The 15844-nt window shown below is 46.0% G+C and overlaps 1 protein-coding gene across 3 annotated transcripts in view; it reads right to left on the bottom strand.

The window, feature by feature from the left end:
- LYST (lysosomal trafficking regulator) overlaps positions 1 to 15844 on the bottom strand; it is a 206175-nt gene that overhangs the window by 45801 nt on the left and 144530 nt on the right. For all 3 annotated transcript variants that reach the window (XM_075064170.1, XM_075064168.1, XM_075064169.1), the window contains one exon: positions 14905 to 14981. In XM_075064170.1, coding sequence (XP_074920271.1) covers positions 14905 to 14981 — 77 coding nt within the window. The remainder of the gene's footprint in view (positions 1 to 14904; positions 14982 to 15844) is intronic.

Genomic DNA, 15844 nt, shown 5'->3' on the forward strand with positions numbered 1-15844 from the left:
TAAGTCGTGTACACATCTGATTTCTCAGCAACCACTGAATATTCCCAACAAAACTCAATTAGCAATAAGCAAAAACAATTCTTGTGGAATGTATATTAACAAAATTATATGATGAAGTTTATATTAATCTTCTGAAGAGCAATGAATTTGAGTGACAGTTTAAGTCTCTCAAAGTCAACATGAGTGGCAAAAATCTTATTTTCTGCTCTGGCTTCTTTATGCTGTGCAAAGACAACAGAGAATGTGACAAAATGGTCCCTAAAATGCTTGGATCTGACCAGGGCAGAATACCGCCAGTGCAGGAAACTGGACCATCTTGCCAGTCCTGGTGTAAGGGGCGTGCCAGGTACTTGGCTGCAGCAAAGCCACAGCATGTACTGTTGTGGGGATTATGGACATTGCAGCTGCCCATAGGCAGGGACAGGTTGCCATAGCCTTTGTAACATGGCTGTTTAAATTATACCAGGGCTGCTTTGGCTCCACAGAGCAACCCAGAATTGGGAAGATAAAGATAACCCTTCACCCCCAGTGGGCAACAATACAAAGTGAGAGGGAAAAACTGAGTCGCAATTTCCTTGGGGGAACTGATGTACTTATAAATTTATATAATGGCACCCATATACCACAGGGATAGTAACCTTAGGCCAGGCCTGCACAACTCGTAAAGCAGCGAGGGCCACATTACTCCAACAGCTGAGGGCCGAAACCGCCTGGACCCGCGGAAACAGTCCCCACCCCACCCCAGGACCTCCTGACCCTCAAGAAACAAACTCTCCTGCCCCAGCGCCGGCCCACCAAAACAGCTGTGGGCCAAAAAGGACGGTTGGTGGTGGGGAGGTGATACTTGATTTTAAATCAACCAGGGCTCCCAGCTGAAGAGGTGGCTGGGAGCTGTCAGGGCCAAATTAAAGGGCCCGGGGCTCCGGCGGCTGGGGCAACCCACAGCTTTGAGGGGCTGGGGCAGGGATTTAAAGGGCCCAGAGCTCCTGCCCCTGAGGGCAGCCCGAGCCCTTTAAATCCCAGCCCCAGCCCATCCGCTGGAGCCGTGGCCAGGATTCAAAGGGCTCTGGGACGCCTGCAGCTGCGGGGAGCCCAGAGCTCTTTAAATCTCAGCCGCCGCTGGGATTCAAAGGGCTCTAGGCTGCCCGTGGCAGTGGGGAGCCCTGAGCCCTTTAAATCTCAGCCATGGCCGGGAATCTCTGTGGGCAGCCCAGAGCAGTTTGAATCCCAGCCACGGCTGGGATTTAAAGGACTCTGGACTCCCCGTGGCTGCAGGCAGCTCAGAGCCTTTTGAATCCAGGCAGCAGGCTGCTCAGTGAGCGGACATATGTTGTGCACGGCTGCCTTAGGCATAGGGAGTGAGATTATGGGCTGCAACTCTAAGGCACAGCAAATATGTGCAGCCCAGTGGAAGCAAGAGTTAACTTTTCTTGAAACAGGACAAACAATGAAGTTATTCATAAAAAAAAAATTACCTATCATGAATGATCTGGAGCTACCACCTTTACGGGGTAATTACTGCCAATCACCTGAGAGGTAAGCAAAGTTGCCTAAATACCACCTTCTAGGGGACACTACATATAGTGGTTTTGACCAGGTTCAATAGGACCAGAAACCTGAAAACTGTATATAGAATCAGCCTGATCTGTCTCAGAGAAAGACACTCATTCTGGAATAAAGAACTGAAATTTGCGTACAGACCTACCAGAATACCATGCACATGACTGATAATATCTGGTAAATTTGGCACATGTGTAGACTATTTATTGTTTTAGGATATGTATCTCAAAAGCTTTCATCCTAAATAAATGTACTGTGCTTTGTGAAAGTTAGCAGATCATTGGTAAACCTGTTATAGCCTCTGGGAGACAACAGGACTATAAGTCTGAAGTAACCTCAGACTTGCTCAGGTGATCCCAATGAATTGCAAGGGGATAGCAGCCTTGAAAATCTGGTCTGGAGGGAGAGGAGAGGAGAGGAGAGGGAGATGGCTAGAGGCCTGAGACTTAAGAGGGTGCCCCTGAGGCCACAAAAGGAGCAGAGGTGGATTTAATCCTGGAACTCTGACAAGAAGGTCATCTTTTCCAGAAGAACCAGAGTATTCAGAGGCAGTGCTGAGAAAGAGAGCCATTCATCATCATAGATTATTAGGATTGGAAGGGACCTCAGGAGATCATCTAGTCCAACCCTCTGCTCAAAGCAGGATCAATTCCCAAATCCCTAAATGGCCCCCTCAAGGATTGAACTCACAACCCTCGGTTTAGTAAGCCAATGCTCAAACCACTGAGCTATCCCATACTCTAAGCCTTCTTCCCAACAATACCTCAAAGAGTGAAAAGGAGCTAGGTAACGACAGCTGGAAAGGTTTTGAGCAGACTGAAGTCTGAACACACTTAGTGACTCAACAACCTACACAGAGCATGAATTTTTGATGATTACAGGGCAGTTTCCACAGCTTCTACTGTTTGTCTGTGTTCTGAACCTTTAGGTTTATCACATCACATTAAATCTGTATGGTCTCATTAGCCTCAAGAAATCTGGAACAGGATTTGAACAAAAGCAAGGCATAACAGGCAGGGGGAGTGTAAACAACCTTTGAACGCTTCTGTCATAAGTAGATAGGTAAGGGTTAATTTTCTTTTACCTGAGAAGGGTGAACAAAGGGAACCAAACACCTGACCAGAGGACCAATCAGAAAACTGGATTTTTTAAAAGTCAGGGGCGGGAATTGGGGACTCGGGGTCTTTTGTTTCTCCCGGCTGTGGTGAGAGCATCTTTCCTTCTATCTCCAAGCTTCTTTCTAATCTTCTGTTACCAAGTGTGAGTACAAAGGAAAGCAATAGGTTGATATTGTAAGTTGTATTTACATGTGTGTAATTGCTGGACTGGTTTAAATTGGCTATTTTTTGAATCAGACTGTGTATTCCTAATTCTTATAAGCAAGAGCCTGTAATTGACATCTTAATGCAGTGGGTTATATTTTTCTGTATTTTCTTTCTTTTTATATAAAGTTTCTTTTTAAAACCTGGTTGAGGTTTTTGGTTTTTCTCTGGTTAGGCTACAGGAAAGGGGGGGTGGAAAATCTCTTTATGTTAGCTTTACTAGGTTTGAATGCATCGCCTTAGGGAGAGGTTGATTGGCCTCTTTGTTTTGTATTCAAGGAGTTAAGTACTGCATCGCCCAGGCTCACCCAGGGAGGGAAGCTGGGGATCAGATAACGAGGAGACAAGGGGGAGGAACTTGTTTTCCCGTTTGAGATAGGAGACCCAGGGGTTCTGGGTCTTGGGGGGTCCCCCAGGGACGATTTTGGGGGGCTTCAGTGTACCAGGCACTGAATCCTGGTTGGTGGCAGCGAGATCAGAGCCAAGCTGGGTATAAGCTTGGGGGGGTTTCATGGTAAGCCCCCAAATTTTGGATGCTAAGGTCCAGATTTGGGACAGAGGCTTTATCACAGCTTCACACTTAACTTAGCAAGAAGAGCAACATTCAGCTTTGAATTTGATTTGAAGCAAAGTGGTGTTTTAGACATCTTCGGGTCTTTCAATGGCTCATCTCAACCCCAACAAAAAACGTTTACTTCAAAAGAATGGCTTGAAGCATCAGTGACTTAGATAGCTGGAATCCTTTCACAGAGAATTTAAGAGCTATAATCTTTTAAGTGGATGATCACTTAACCCTGAAGGCTTTCACAAGCTTACATTGAAGTTTATGCATACTGTAGACTCAGGGGTGTCTAAGAAAGATGCTGATCCCACAACACGATTTCAGAATTCAAGGCAACATCCTCATGAAGATCCCACACACAATACAGGTAGATTGAGCTCCCAAGAGAAAAAAAAAAAAATCAGAGTGACCAAAAGCACTTGGAGTGGCAAACTGCAGGATCACGAACAAAGACCTGTCTTAAGTGTTTACCTCTGGAGAAACAGCTATATGTAGTATTTTGAAAGTTACTCTGCACTTTATAAGTACTAGACCTTCCTTGTTATATGTCACTCTATTTCTTGCCTATGTAACTTTAGAGCCTAGTGGCCAAGATGGAGTCTGCTCTGCAGGCAGCTCTGGCCAAGAAAAGGTGCGCGCAGGAATGCAGCAGGAGAAATCCCTTCCACCCCACGGGCACCTGTTCCAAACCCCCCAGAGTGAACACACACCCCCACAGGAAAAGTACAATGGATATAACAAAAGAAGATATTTATTTACAGAGGGATGAGAAGAGAAAAACAACAAAAGGAAATATAAGGGGAAACAATAAAACAGGGCTGCATTCAAACCAAAACCCCACAGGCCCAGTGGTAGCACAGTCTGACAGGGCAGACACTGAGCCATGTGTCTGCACACAGAGTTCAGGAGGCCTGAGCAAAGTTCCAGTCCAGTGGTGAGTCTTGGGTGCTCCTGGTCATCTTTGGCGTCAGTGAAGTCTCCCCAGCAAACCCCTCTGGTGCCCTCTTCTGCTGCTCTGTGCAAAGCCACACAGAGCGACCACCTCCCCCACTTAACTAGCTACAACCTTCCTCCTTGTTCCCAATGCAGTCACAAGCCCGAGTACTCACAGCCCCACACAGCCCTGGGCAGCCGTGATACTGGCTCCAGCTCCTGCCTGTCCTTCTCGGGCGATTCCCCCTGGCACAGTGCTGCTCCGGGCTCCCGTCCTGGGCTGTCCCTGATCAGGCCTGTCCTCCTCAGGCAGGTTCTCCCTGCTTCACTTTTCCAGGGCCTGCCGCAGTCTCCTCCCCCCACCCACCCCCGGAGCTCCAGCGCTGCCCCCTGGAGTTTCCCTCCTTTTTCTTACTCTCCCCCTCCCTCCTGGGAAAAAGATTTAAAGGGGCCATGCTCTCTAAACCCCAAAAAGGGTTACACGTATATTCTATATGCTCAGTGATTTTTGTATGAGACACTTTATAGATGTAAAGTCTCTGAACTGTAAGTGATCTGAAGTCTCAAAAAGGATTTTTAAAATGGATGTTATATTTACCTATTAAAATACATAAATTAATATTAAACATGCCTCCATTACCAGGGAATAGAAAAAAAAAAAAAGAGCCCAATATGTTTATTCCATGTATCATTTCATTCCACTGTGTAATTAGTACATATTTTCCCTTTCTATCTAGGACCCCATGAAGTTATTTAACACACTGTTTCAGAGACAAGGCTGATTGTTAGCTGACTTACTTATCCACAATAAAGCATCTGGGCTGTCTCTCTAACGTATACCACATTGATATATTTTATTCTGGGTAACGTTATCTACAAAGAGATAAAGCTCTTCGTTTGGCCAAACATTCCAATGTGGAGATCCACATGTGTATTTTCAAAGGGAAAGAAAAAGTGAAAGAGATAGCAACTAAACTATATTATGAAGAATAGTGGAAATATCTGAATAATCCATCACAAGCTATTTAAGACTGAATTGTATCAAGAAACAAGAGTTTGCAAAGTTCAAACATGCAAATGCTAAGGCAAATATATGGAGGTTATTTACTATAGCTGGAGGTTCTTCAAGAGGTGTGATCCCTATCTATATTCCACACATTCGGTATGCATGCGCACCATGCACCTGAGTCTGAAGATTTTAACAAGCAGTGTCCGTTGGCCCACACATATGCAGCAGATCTTCTCATGCTCCCAAGTGAGAGTATAAGAAGTGGTGCAAGTCGACACCCTCTCAGTTCCTCTTTTTATTGCAAATCTAATCAGATCCACAGCAGAGAGGATGGAGGCTGAGCAGTGGAATAAACGTAGGGAATCACACAGTAAGTAACCTCCACTTCAAGTGCTGGTTCCTATGTATATTCCACAAATGGGAGACTGACAAACAGAGTGGTCGTTGGTGCAAGGAAGTTGGCCAGTGAAGATGCTTGCAGCACTGCAGATCCACTGCTGCATCTGCAGCAGAGGCTTGGACTAGTGCATAAATGTCTAGCAAACACGTTTATGGAGCTCAAGGTAGCTGCTTCTGCATATGTCCTTCATTGGGACCTCCTGTGGTGGCCTGAGCTCTCACGGAGTGGGTCGTTATACTGCCCGGAGGTGGAATACAAGCTAGTCTGTAGCATTCGGTCATGGAGCCAGAAACCAGCTGAGAAATCTGAGAAGATATAGCCTGACCATGGGATCTCTGTGTTATCACAATGAAGAGTCTTGGAGACTTTCCAATTAACTCTGTTCTTTGACAGTAAAAGGCCAATGCATGCCTTATGTCGAGGAACTGAAGTCTCTTTTCAGGAGAAGCACAGGGTTTTGGAAAAAGGATAGATAGTGAATATACTGCAGGGGTCAGCAACCTTTCAGAAGTAGTGTGCCGAGTCTTCATTTATTCGCTCTAATTTAAGGTTGTGTGCGCCAGTAATACATTTTAACACTTTTAGAAGGTCACTTTCTATAAGTCTAATATATAACTAAACTTTTATTGAATGTGAAGTCAATAGGTTTTTAAAATGTTTAAGAAGCTTCATTTAAAATTAAATTAAAATGCAGAGCTTCCCCACCCCCCCGACCAAGACAGGTGGCCAGGACCCGGGCAGTGTTAGTGCCGCTGAAAATCAGCTTGCATGCTGCCTTTGGCCTACCCCAATATACTGCTTATGGTGGAATCTGGAGACCACCTTGGTGCCGATGAACTACCTTGTGAAATAGCATAAGGGGAGGCATGTCCACCGTGAGGGATGACAGTATGCTAACCCTCCTGGCCAAAGCAATAGCCACTAGAAATGCCCCCATATGGATAGCGACACGTTCCATGTCCCACCTAAGGGTTCAAACGGAGGTCTAGTAAGCTTTGACAACAAGGTTCAGATCCCACAGTAATGTGGGTTTAGTGACTGGAGGAAAGGTCTTCATGAGGCCTTCATGAACCATGTCAGAGGTCAGAGTGGAGAAAGCCACTAATGGCTGCCAGGTGAACTTGTAATGAGCCGATTACCAGAGCAGATGGCTAGGTAAATCCAGATAATACAGAACAATCGAGATGCCATTTTCATCACCAACTTGCCCTCCTCTAAAAAAGAGAGGAACCGGGCTCTGTCCTCAGAGGAAAGTTTGTTCTGAAAGACCATCGGCCTAGAGTAGTTACTGAAGTCATACTTACCTAGCAGGACCTGGTAACTGGCAATTCAAAATGGCAAACCTGCAGATGAGAAGACCTTTAGCCCCAAGAGATCCAGTCTGATGGTGTGGTCCTTAGATACTTAGACCTATTATGTTTCATCGCAGCCTGTACGACCAGGGAGTTGGGAGCAGAGTGAGAGAACAGGAATTTAGCTCTTCATAGAACTAAATAGCACTTCCCAGCCCTTTTAGGTGTGGGGGCGCAAGACACTGGTGTACCAGACCAGACCAATCTCACTGGTTCCACTATGACTCGTTAACTGGGAGAGGCACCATACTTGGGCCCTGAGGCTGCCCAATGTCCAATAGTTGGCGTTGTGGGTCTTGGACTTCCTCCAGAGATAACTGGAGATCACTACCCACTCTTCATAGTACGTCCTGGTATTGCCTATGATCGTCTGGTGGGGATGGGGAAGGAGAGACTACCTTATCCAGGGAAGAACAGGAAATTCCCATCAGAACCATTGGTACCTGAGGTTCTGGTTCAACATCTTCCTTCTCCTCATACACCAACAGAACCAGTCATTGGTGGAAGGGAGAGGAGTGGAATGACTACTGGGTGGGTCCTGGATATGGTATAGGGATCTCATGTTTCCTGATAGGGTTAGAAAGAGGGACAAATGGTTTGAGAGGTTTCCCATGCCATGGGAAACCATCAGTCCCCAGGGAGCACATGTTCATAAGAATAGTGTCCATAAGTCCTGGATTGCCTGACCAGGCTTGGTTCTCTTTGTGGAGATGAAGGAAGGACAAGTTCATTGGATTCACCCAAATCTGAAACACTTCTGTTATAATGGTGGAGCTATCAGTACTGGGGCAATTTCATCGGATCGTTTTAAGTATGACAGTTCCTGGGACATTAAAGTAATATAGGCCTGGTCTACACTACGCGTTTAAATCGATTTAAAGAGCGTTAAATCAATTTAACACTGTACCCGTCCACACAACAACGCCCTTTATATCAATATAAAGGGCTCTTTAAATCGATTTCTGTTCCACCCCGACGAGAGTAGCGCTAAAATCGATATTGCTACTTCGGAATAGCGTTAGTGTGGATGGAAATCGACGTTATTGGCCTCCGGGTGGTATCCCACAGTGCACCACTGACCGCTCTGGACAGCAATCCTCTGAACTCGATGCAGCGGCAGGTACAGGAAAAGTCCCTGTGAAACTTTTGAATTCAATTTTCCTGTTGGCCAGCGTGGACTCTGATATCAGCACAGGTGACAGCCGAGCTTATCACCAGGTAATAAATGCAGTCTCCTGAGACTGAAAAGAGCACCAGCTGGACCGCACAAAAGGTATGATCTGATCAGTTATGGGTGAGAGATTCCAGTCTAACAAATCCGTTCGAAAAGACAGAAATGACATATTTGAAAGAATTCAATCGTATGACGGGGAAAATGGAACAGCAGGGACTCCGCAGAGCAGAATAAAAGTAAGGAGCTCAGACGCATACCAGAAAACCAGAAATGCAAACAATAGTCTGGATCAGGGCGAAAACACTGCCGCTCTCTATGCTGGCTGCAGAATTTAGGGGGCTGCTATACATACCACCCTGGCCTGGATTCAGAGGTCGGGGGTTAATATCACCGAGCTGAGGATTCTCGGAGGGGAAGATGAGGAGGAAGAGGAAGGAGGGAAGAGCTGCTGGAGAGACACAAGCATCTCAGTTAGCCCAACAGTCCAGAGCTTTTGTACCCCAGAATTACCGTCCCAGCCCTCCCAAGCACAAGCCAGACAGTAAGCCATGGACGATTCTGGTGAGTGTGTACACTTTGTAATAATCATAAAGTTTAAAACAAGCGTTTTATAATGATTGAATTAGCCATCAGGGTTGGGATGCAATTCGCACCAGTACAGTTAGAAGGAAAAATTTAAGCATGTCTGGGGATGGAGCAGAATCCTCAAATAAATTCTATGAATGCCTGCTGGAGGACTGCAAAGCTTTGAAGAAGATTCTGGGCAAGGCAGCCCTATTTTGGTCCCCATTGCTATGCAATTTTCACGCCATGCATAATAGTAATTCGAGACATACTCACAAAGCACAGCTGCGTTATGCAGGTGAGCGCATTCCAGAAACATACTTCTGCATCCTGCGTGGTATTCTCAGGAGATTATATTCATATGTAACTGGTTAAATTCAGGACTTTCAATTAGGAGCAGAATGATTTCCTACGGGCAGCCGCTTATCCTTCTTGCTTGTAGCAAACGGGGAGGGAAGAATGATAGCGCTGAGTTTCTCAGCGTTGGCGAGCAGAATTTCCCAGGTACCAAGTCCAGATCATACCATGATCTTAATATAGAGCGATAGCAGCCATGCGGTGGGGGAGGAGGGGGAAAGAGGGGGGTTTGGGGTTTGCTGGTTCCTCTTAACAGGAACAAGGCATCATAGATCACTGTGTATATGAACGCTGGAGAAGTCAAACAGAAAGCCTTACCATGGCTGCATGGAAGCTTAATTTGGATGCCTGGACCTGCGTCTGTGAGATCTGCAACACCAGAGCCACAGGCACTCAATATTAAATGATGCAAAATGCGACCTTGTAGTGAAATCACATGTGCTATGTAAGGTGGATAGTGCTATTCACTGTGAAAGAGTACAAGCATTGTTCTGTAAAATGTATCTTTTTACATACTTCTCTCCCTCTTTTCCCTCCCCCATGCAGCTGCACAGTTGTCCAGCCTCCCTACGCCATCCTGAAGGCTAGCTCAGATAAGGCGGAGGAGGAAGAGAACACGAGATGAAATGTTCTCAGAAATCATGGAAGTAACACGCAATGACAGAGCTCATCAGAATGAGTGGAAGGACGTGCTAGCAAAGTAGAGGAAAGATTGCCAGTGAACGAGAGGATGGAGAGACGCTCGACATGAGAGTGTAGGCAGGAAGATCAGCGGTGGCGGGATGCTACGCTGCAGCTTTGCTGCGTGCTCAAACTGATATCCTCCAACGCATGGTGGATCTTCAGGAAGAGCAGCGGGCTTACAGAGTGCCGCTGCAGCCCATGTTCAACCACCCTCAAGCTCCCCACGTTCCATATCTCCTCACCCAGACGTGTACGAACGCGTGGGGGAAGGCTTTCTGCACCCGCCCACTCCACCCCCTGGACAGTCCAAGCAAAAGGCTGTCATTACGTTGAAATGAGCTTAATGGCCTTTTCCTTCCCTCCTATTCCCTCTCCAAAGCACAGCAGCCAGGATACCTTGATAATTCTCTGCCTCTTTTTATAATTACTTTTTAATAAAGAATACATCCAAAGGGGAGGGTGGGTTGCTTACAGGGAATGACTTTTAAGAAAGAATACATGATTTTTAAACATTACTGAATGACTTTATTTCCTTAAGAAACATGTATTAAAGGATACTGAGGCCAGGTTCGGCTACACTTGGGGGGGACTTTAAATCGGTTTAATGGCATATACCAAATTTAACGCTGTACCCGTTCATCACGACGTCGTCATTAATATCGAGTTACAAAGGGAAATCGATTTCGGAACTCACCCAGACGAGAGGAGTAGCGCTAAATTCGAAAGTGATAACTCGGATTAGGGTTCGTGTGGACGGAATCGACATTATTGCCCTCCTAGAGTATCCCACAGTGCACCACTGACCGCTCTGGTCCGCAATCCGAACTCGGATGCAGAGTGCCGGTAAAACAGGAAAAGCCCCGAGACCTTTAGAATGACATTTCCTGCTTTCACGTGTCCAGCTCTGATCAGCACGGGTGGCGATGCAGTTCAAATGCAAAAGTAGCTCCTGCATTGAACCTTACGGGAGATACTAGATCTGATCGCTGTATGGTGAGACAAATCTGTTTTATCAGAGCTCCGTTAAAGAACAGGAAATGCCAAAGCGTTTGAAAATAAACTCCAGGATACACAGCGGTGCGTGACAACCGTAACGGGAAGCCAGAGACTCAACGGCTGCTCATGGAGGGAGGCCATGGAGGGAAGGGGGAAGAGGACTACAGCTACCACAGGTCTCCACAGCAGTCTCTGAAACTATTTGCATTCTTGGCTGAGCGCCCAATGTCTGTAGCTTAATACACGGTGTCTTGCGTGGTTCACGGAACAGCTCGTCAGTCTCTTCCCCCCCCCCAGCACGTGAAAGAGAAGTAAAATAAATAATTCCTTGAGTACTGTAAATGTCACCCTCTGTGTACTGAATGCTGCTGGCAGAGAGTACGCGAGGTGTTGACAACGGTCAGGATACCGTTTGTGATCTCAGGGTCCATGATTGCTGTGCTATGGCGTTTGCTCAATGCTACTCCGGGAAAAAGGCGCCAAAGGGTTATCTGCTGCCTTCACAAAGGAGGGGTGAGGCTGTACCCAGCACCACCGGGCAATGTTTTCTGCCCATCAGCACTGTGCTATCAACCCGGAAGTGGGAACTATGGGATAGCTGAGGAACAGCTACCCACAGTGCACCGCTCTCCTGAAATCGATGTTATAGCTTTGACCATGGACGCAAACAATCGATTTCGTGATCCCCTGTGGACGCGCTAAACGATTTTATTAGATCTGTTTTGTAATATCGGTTCTTTTTTTTTATATAGCATAGTTTTCATTTGTAAGACGTTTCTGACTTATTTCCTTCAGGAAGCTGTAAGTAAAGGGGAGGGTGGCTTGCTTACAGGGAATGAGTGCAATCAAGGGGGGAGGGTTCTGGTCAAGGGGGAAACAAACACAGCAGTCACACCCTACCCTGGCCCGTGCTGAAACCTCATTTTCAAGGCTTCTCTGATGTGCACCGCCTCCTGGTGTGCTCTTCTAATCGCCCTGGTCTCTGGCTGCTCGTACTCAGCGGCCAGGTGATTTGCCTCAGCCTCCCACCCCGCCATAAATGTCTCCCCTTACTTCTCACAGAGATTGTGGAGCACACAGCAAGCAGCAATAACAAACGGGACATTGGTTTGGCTGAGGTCTGAGCGAGTAAGTAATGTTCGCCAGCGCCTTCGCCCTGAGCGAGTGGTTATGTTCGCCAGCCCCTTTTAACGGCCAAATGCACATATCTACCTCATTCCTGCACTTGCTCAGCCTGTAGTTGAACAGCTCCTGACACTGTCAGGTGCCTGTGTATGCTTTCATGAGCCATGCTCAGGATAGCTGGGTCAACAGGAAACTACAGGCATTTCACATCCCCAACGGTTATTTCTGGGTCTGGGAAGTATTCCCTTGCTGACCGTTTAAAGATAGTGCTTCGTGGAAGCGAAACGAGCGCTATACCTTCTGGCCACGTGGATGTGGGTGAACGTCCTTTAGATCCCAACCAGTGCTTGCAGCACCATTGAAACGTACCCTAGCGGTTTACGTATGGTGCTCTGGGCTCTGGGACCAAGATAGGATAATGGTCCATTTATGGCCCCCCCACAGTGAGGAATCCACTGCAGCAAAACCATCCACTATCACCTGCACGTTATCCAAGAGCACAACCTTTTGTATGCAGCAGCTATACGATTGCTTTGGCTACTTGCATCCAGCAGCCCCCCAGTAGATTTGCCCACTCCAGAATTAGATTCCCGACTGACCTGGCTACTGTCTGCATTGCAAGCTTCCGAAGGGCCATTGCACTTACGTCTATCTCCACTGTGGGCTGCTCTCATCTAGTATTATGCGCTTTCAGGAGCAGGGAAAGCAAGTCACAAAAGTTCAAAGAAATTGCTCTTACCGCATGCGAAGTTTTGCAGCCACTGGGAATCGTCCCACACCTGCCAAAACTATGCAGTCCACCATCGTGTTGTTTCCCGCCGCCCAAAATCGGCAGTTAAATGGGTAGAACCTGCCCATACCACGAGTACTCAAAACGCAGGTGCCCGCGTGTTAAGGGAGAAGTCGTTGTCCATGTCCTCGATAGCATTTGTTGCTACGCTGCCGTAGCTGCCTCCTTCTCTCCTCCTGCCATTTGCAGTTCAGTCAGCAGACGCAACGAGCAGTGCGCTAGTGTGAGACAACTCCGATGCGTTAGTAGTGTTACTGATCTCAGCAGGGTCCATGCTTGCTGTGCTATGGCGTTTGCTCAGTTCACCCAGGGAAAAAGGCGCGAAACGGTTGTCTGCTGCTTTCACAAAGGAAGGGGTGAGGCTGTACCCAGAACCACCTGCGAAAATGATTTCTGCCCCATCAGGCACTGGGCTCTCAACCCAGAATTCCAAGGGGCGGGGGAGACTGAGGGAACTATGGGATAGCTATGGAACGACTACCCACAGTGCACTGCTCCAGAAATCGACACTTGCCTTGGACCATGGGCGCACACCATCGAAGTAATGTGCCTAGTGTGGACGCGCACACTCGACTTTATAATATCAGTTTTAAGAAACCGATTTTAGCTAATTCGATATTATCCCGTAGTGTAGACGTGGCCATAGTCTACTGGTGTAGTAATGTCCCTCAGGAGGGCTGGGCCAGAGAACAGTGGAGGCCGAGGGTAAGGAAGAAAGATATCCTCCCGGTGCCATATAGGTCCCTGCGTGCCCTGGTCGACATCCAGGGTACCAGTGCATTCCTTGGGTAGATGAGTCAGTACCACAGAGTCTGGAGCTGCACTTGTGGATGGGGAGAGCGGATGACTGTCTAGTGCTTTAGTACTGAGTATCACCGACAGAACCAATATATCCTCCTTTCTATCCACTTAACCCTCTATCCTGTGTTTTTTTCTGTGGAACTAGTTCCTTAGGGTGTGTGCATAAGGGCTCATCTGACCTCGATGAGCTCAGGGAAGAAGCTTGTTTCTTATGGGCAGTCCCTGCTGAAGATCTGTCCTTGAGCCAATGAGAATGTCCCTTATTCTCATGGGAAGCCCTAGAGGAAGAATCTTTGGACTTAAACACTGAGGACTCCACTCCAAAGCATGTGCTCAGAGGGGCGCTGCTCATTTGGTGAGGCCTATATATGGAGTGGGAGGTCTTTCTGGCCCAGATTGGACAGGAGCTTCATAGTCTTGCCCACCGAGTGTTTTGTAAGGTTAAGCTCACAAGCTTGGGGAATTCTCTGTGGAAACAAGCAAAAAATGCTGTACCTCACCAAAATGTAAGAGTCACCCGCACAGTTGGCAGTGTTGGGGTTTGTTGCTGACAAAGAAGGATCTGGGGCAAGAGATGCAGTTTTTCAAGCCCAGGGCATAGTCACCGACCACATAAAGGGAGTGCCTGGCTTGGGGAACCGAATAAGCTAAAGAATAACTATTCATAATCCTAGCTACTGGTTTTCTGAAAGGCTGAAACAAAAGACGACACTGAATTCCAACTCAGACCATACTGCAGTAAGAAGGAACTGTGAGGGTGATAAATCGTAGTGCTCCTTATAGCCTTGCTTGGGAGCACAAAAAGATGTGCAGGCCAATGGACACTACTTCTTAAAATCTCTGGACTCAGGTGCATGCGTACCCCACATGTGGAATTTACACAGGAACCAGCATTTGAAGAAGAAAGTGATTTTGTGTTCTAACCAGCTGGTTGCAATGACATGTGCCACACATTTAATTGCATGGTTCACATGCAATGGGAGAAACAGCCTGATGGATACAGTAGCTAGCCTTTCATTAGAAAGAATTTAAAAAAAGATCTATGCCAAATAAAAAAGATTAAATGTTCTGAAATTTAAATAATGTCGTTGGTTATTGGTGAAGGCAATCAGAGAATGTCACTTACCTACAATCAAGCTATCTTAATTACAGCACAATAAGTGTTGAAACAGGTATGAATATTGATTTTAAAATATTTTTTTTATATAAAAAGTACCCATGGCATTTTGCAACAGGCTATGCTAAAGAATACTCTTCCATAGATCTTTTACTTACTTTTGCTGATTATTAATCACAGTCTTTTCCCAAACAGTTTTGTTCACACATTCCTCTGCCTCAAACTTCTTTTGATCCTGAAATTAGAGGAAAGAAAAAAAAATTTCATTTCAGTTTAACAAGCAAGTTAAAAGTTATGCTTTGTTTTTCATTTGCAAGTTCCACATCCAGAACTATTTTTAAAGTTACAACTGACACACAAATCAATGCTTCCAAAGACATCAACAGAATCCAAGTCTGCTCACTGAGTGAAATCATCTCTTCTCACTTAAAACTTTCAGAAGTGGTGTGCCGAGTCTTCATTTATTCCCTCTAATTTAAGGTTTCGCGTGCCAGTAATACATTTTAACGTTTTTAGAAGGTCTCTTTCTATAAGTCTATAATATATATCTAAACTATTGTTGTATGTAAAGCAAATAAGGTTTCAAAATGTTTAAGAAGCTTCATTTAAAATTAAATTAAAATTCAGAGCCCCCTAGACCAGTGGCCAGGACCTGGGAAGCATGAGTGCCACTGAAAATCAGCTCATGTGCTGCCTTTGGCGCACGTGCCATAGGTTGCCTATCTCTGTTATAGCATCAGATCTTCATTCCAGTAACACTATCATTTCAACAGGGAAAGGAGTTTATGGTCAAAAACATAAATGACTTACAATGATTTGTATCAATTGGTTTCATTCTTCTAAGTAGTAAAAGTTGTATTTAATTCACATATGGCCTATTCCCAACTCAGATCATCATATTGTCTAAGTAACATATTAGGGCATATTGTGAACATTCATAGCAACTATTCAAAAGCTTGTGTGTTAGAGACAGGAGAGACCTAACGTACTCCAGTCATTATGTAAACATATTCAAGAGGAACTTGACCCATCCTGAAGTCAATGGCAAAATTAGAAATGACTCTAGTGAGAATAGGATTTGTCTCTATATTGTTAAAA

Source organism: Chelonoidis abingdonii, chromosome 3, assembly GCF_003597395.2.
Source record: "Chelonoidis abingdonii isolate Lonesome George chromosome 3, CheloAbing_2.0, whole genome shotgun sequence".
Lineage (NCBI taxonomy): Eukaryota > Metazoa > Chordata > Testudines > Testudinidae > Chelonoidis > Chelonoidis abingdonii.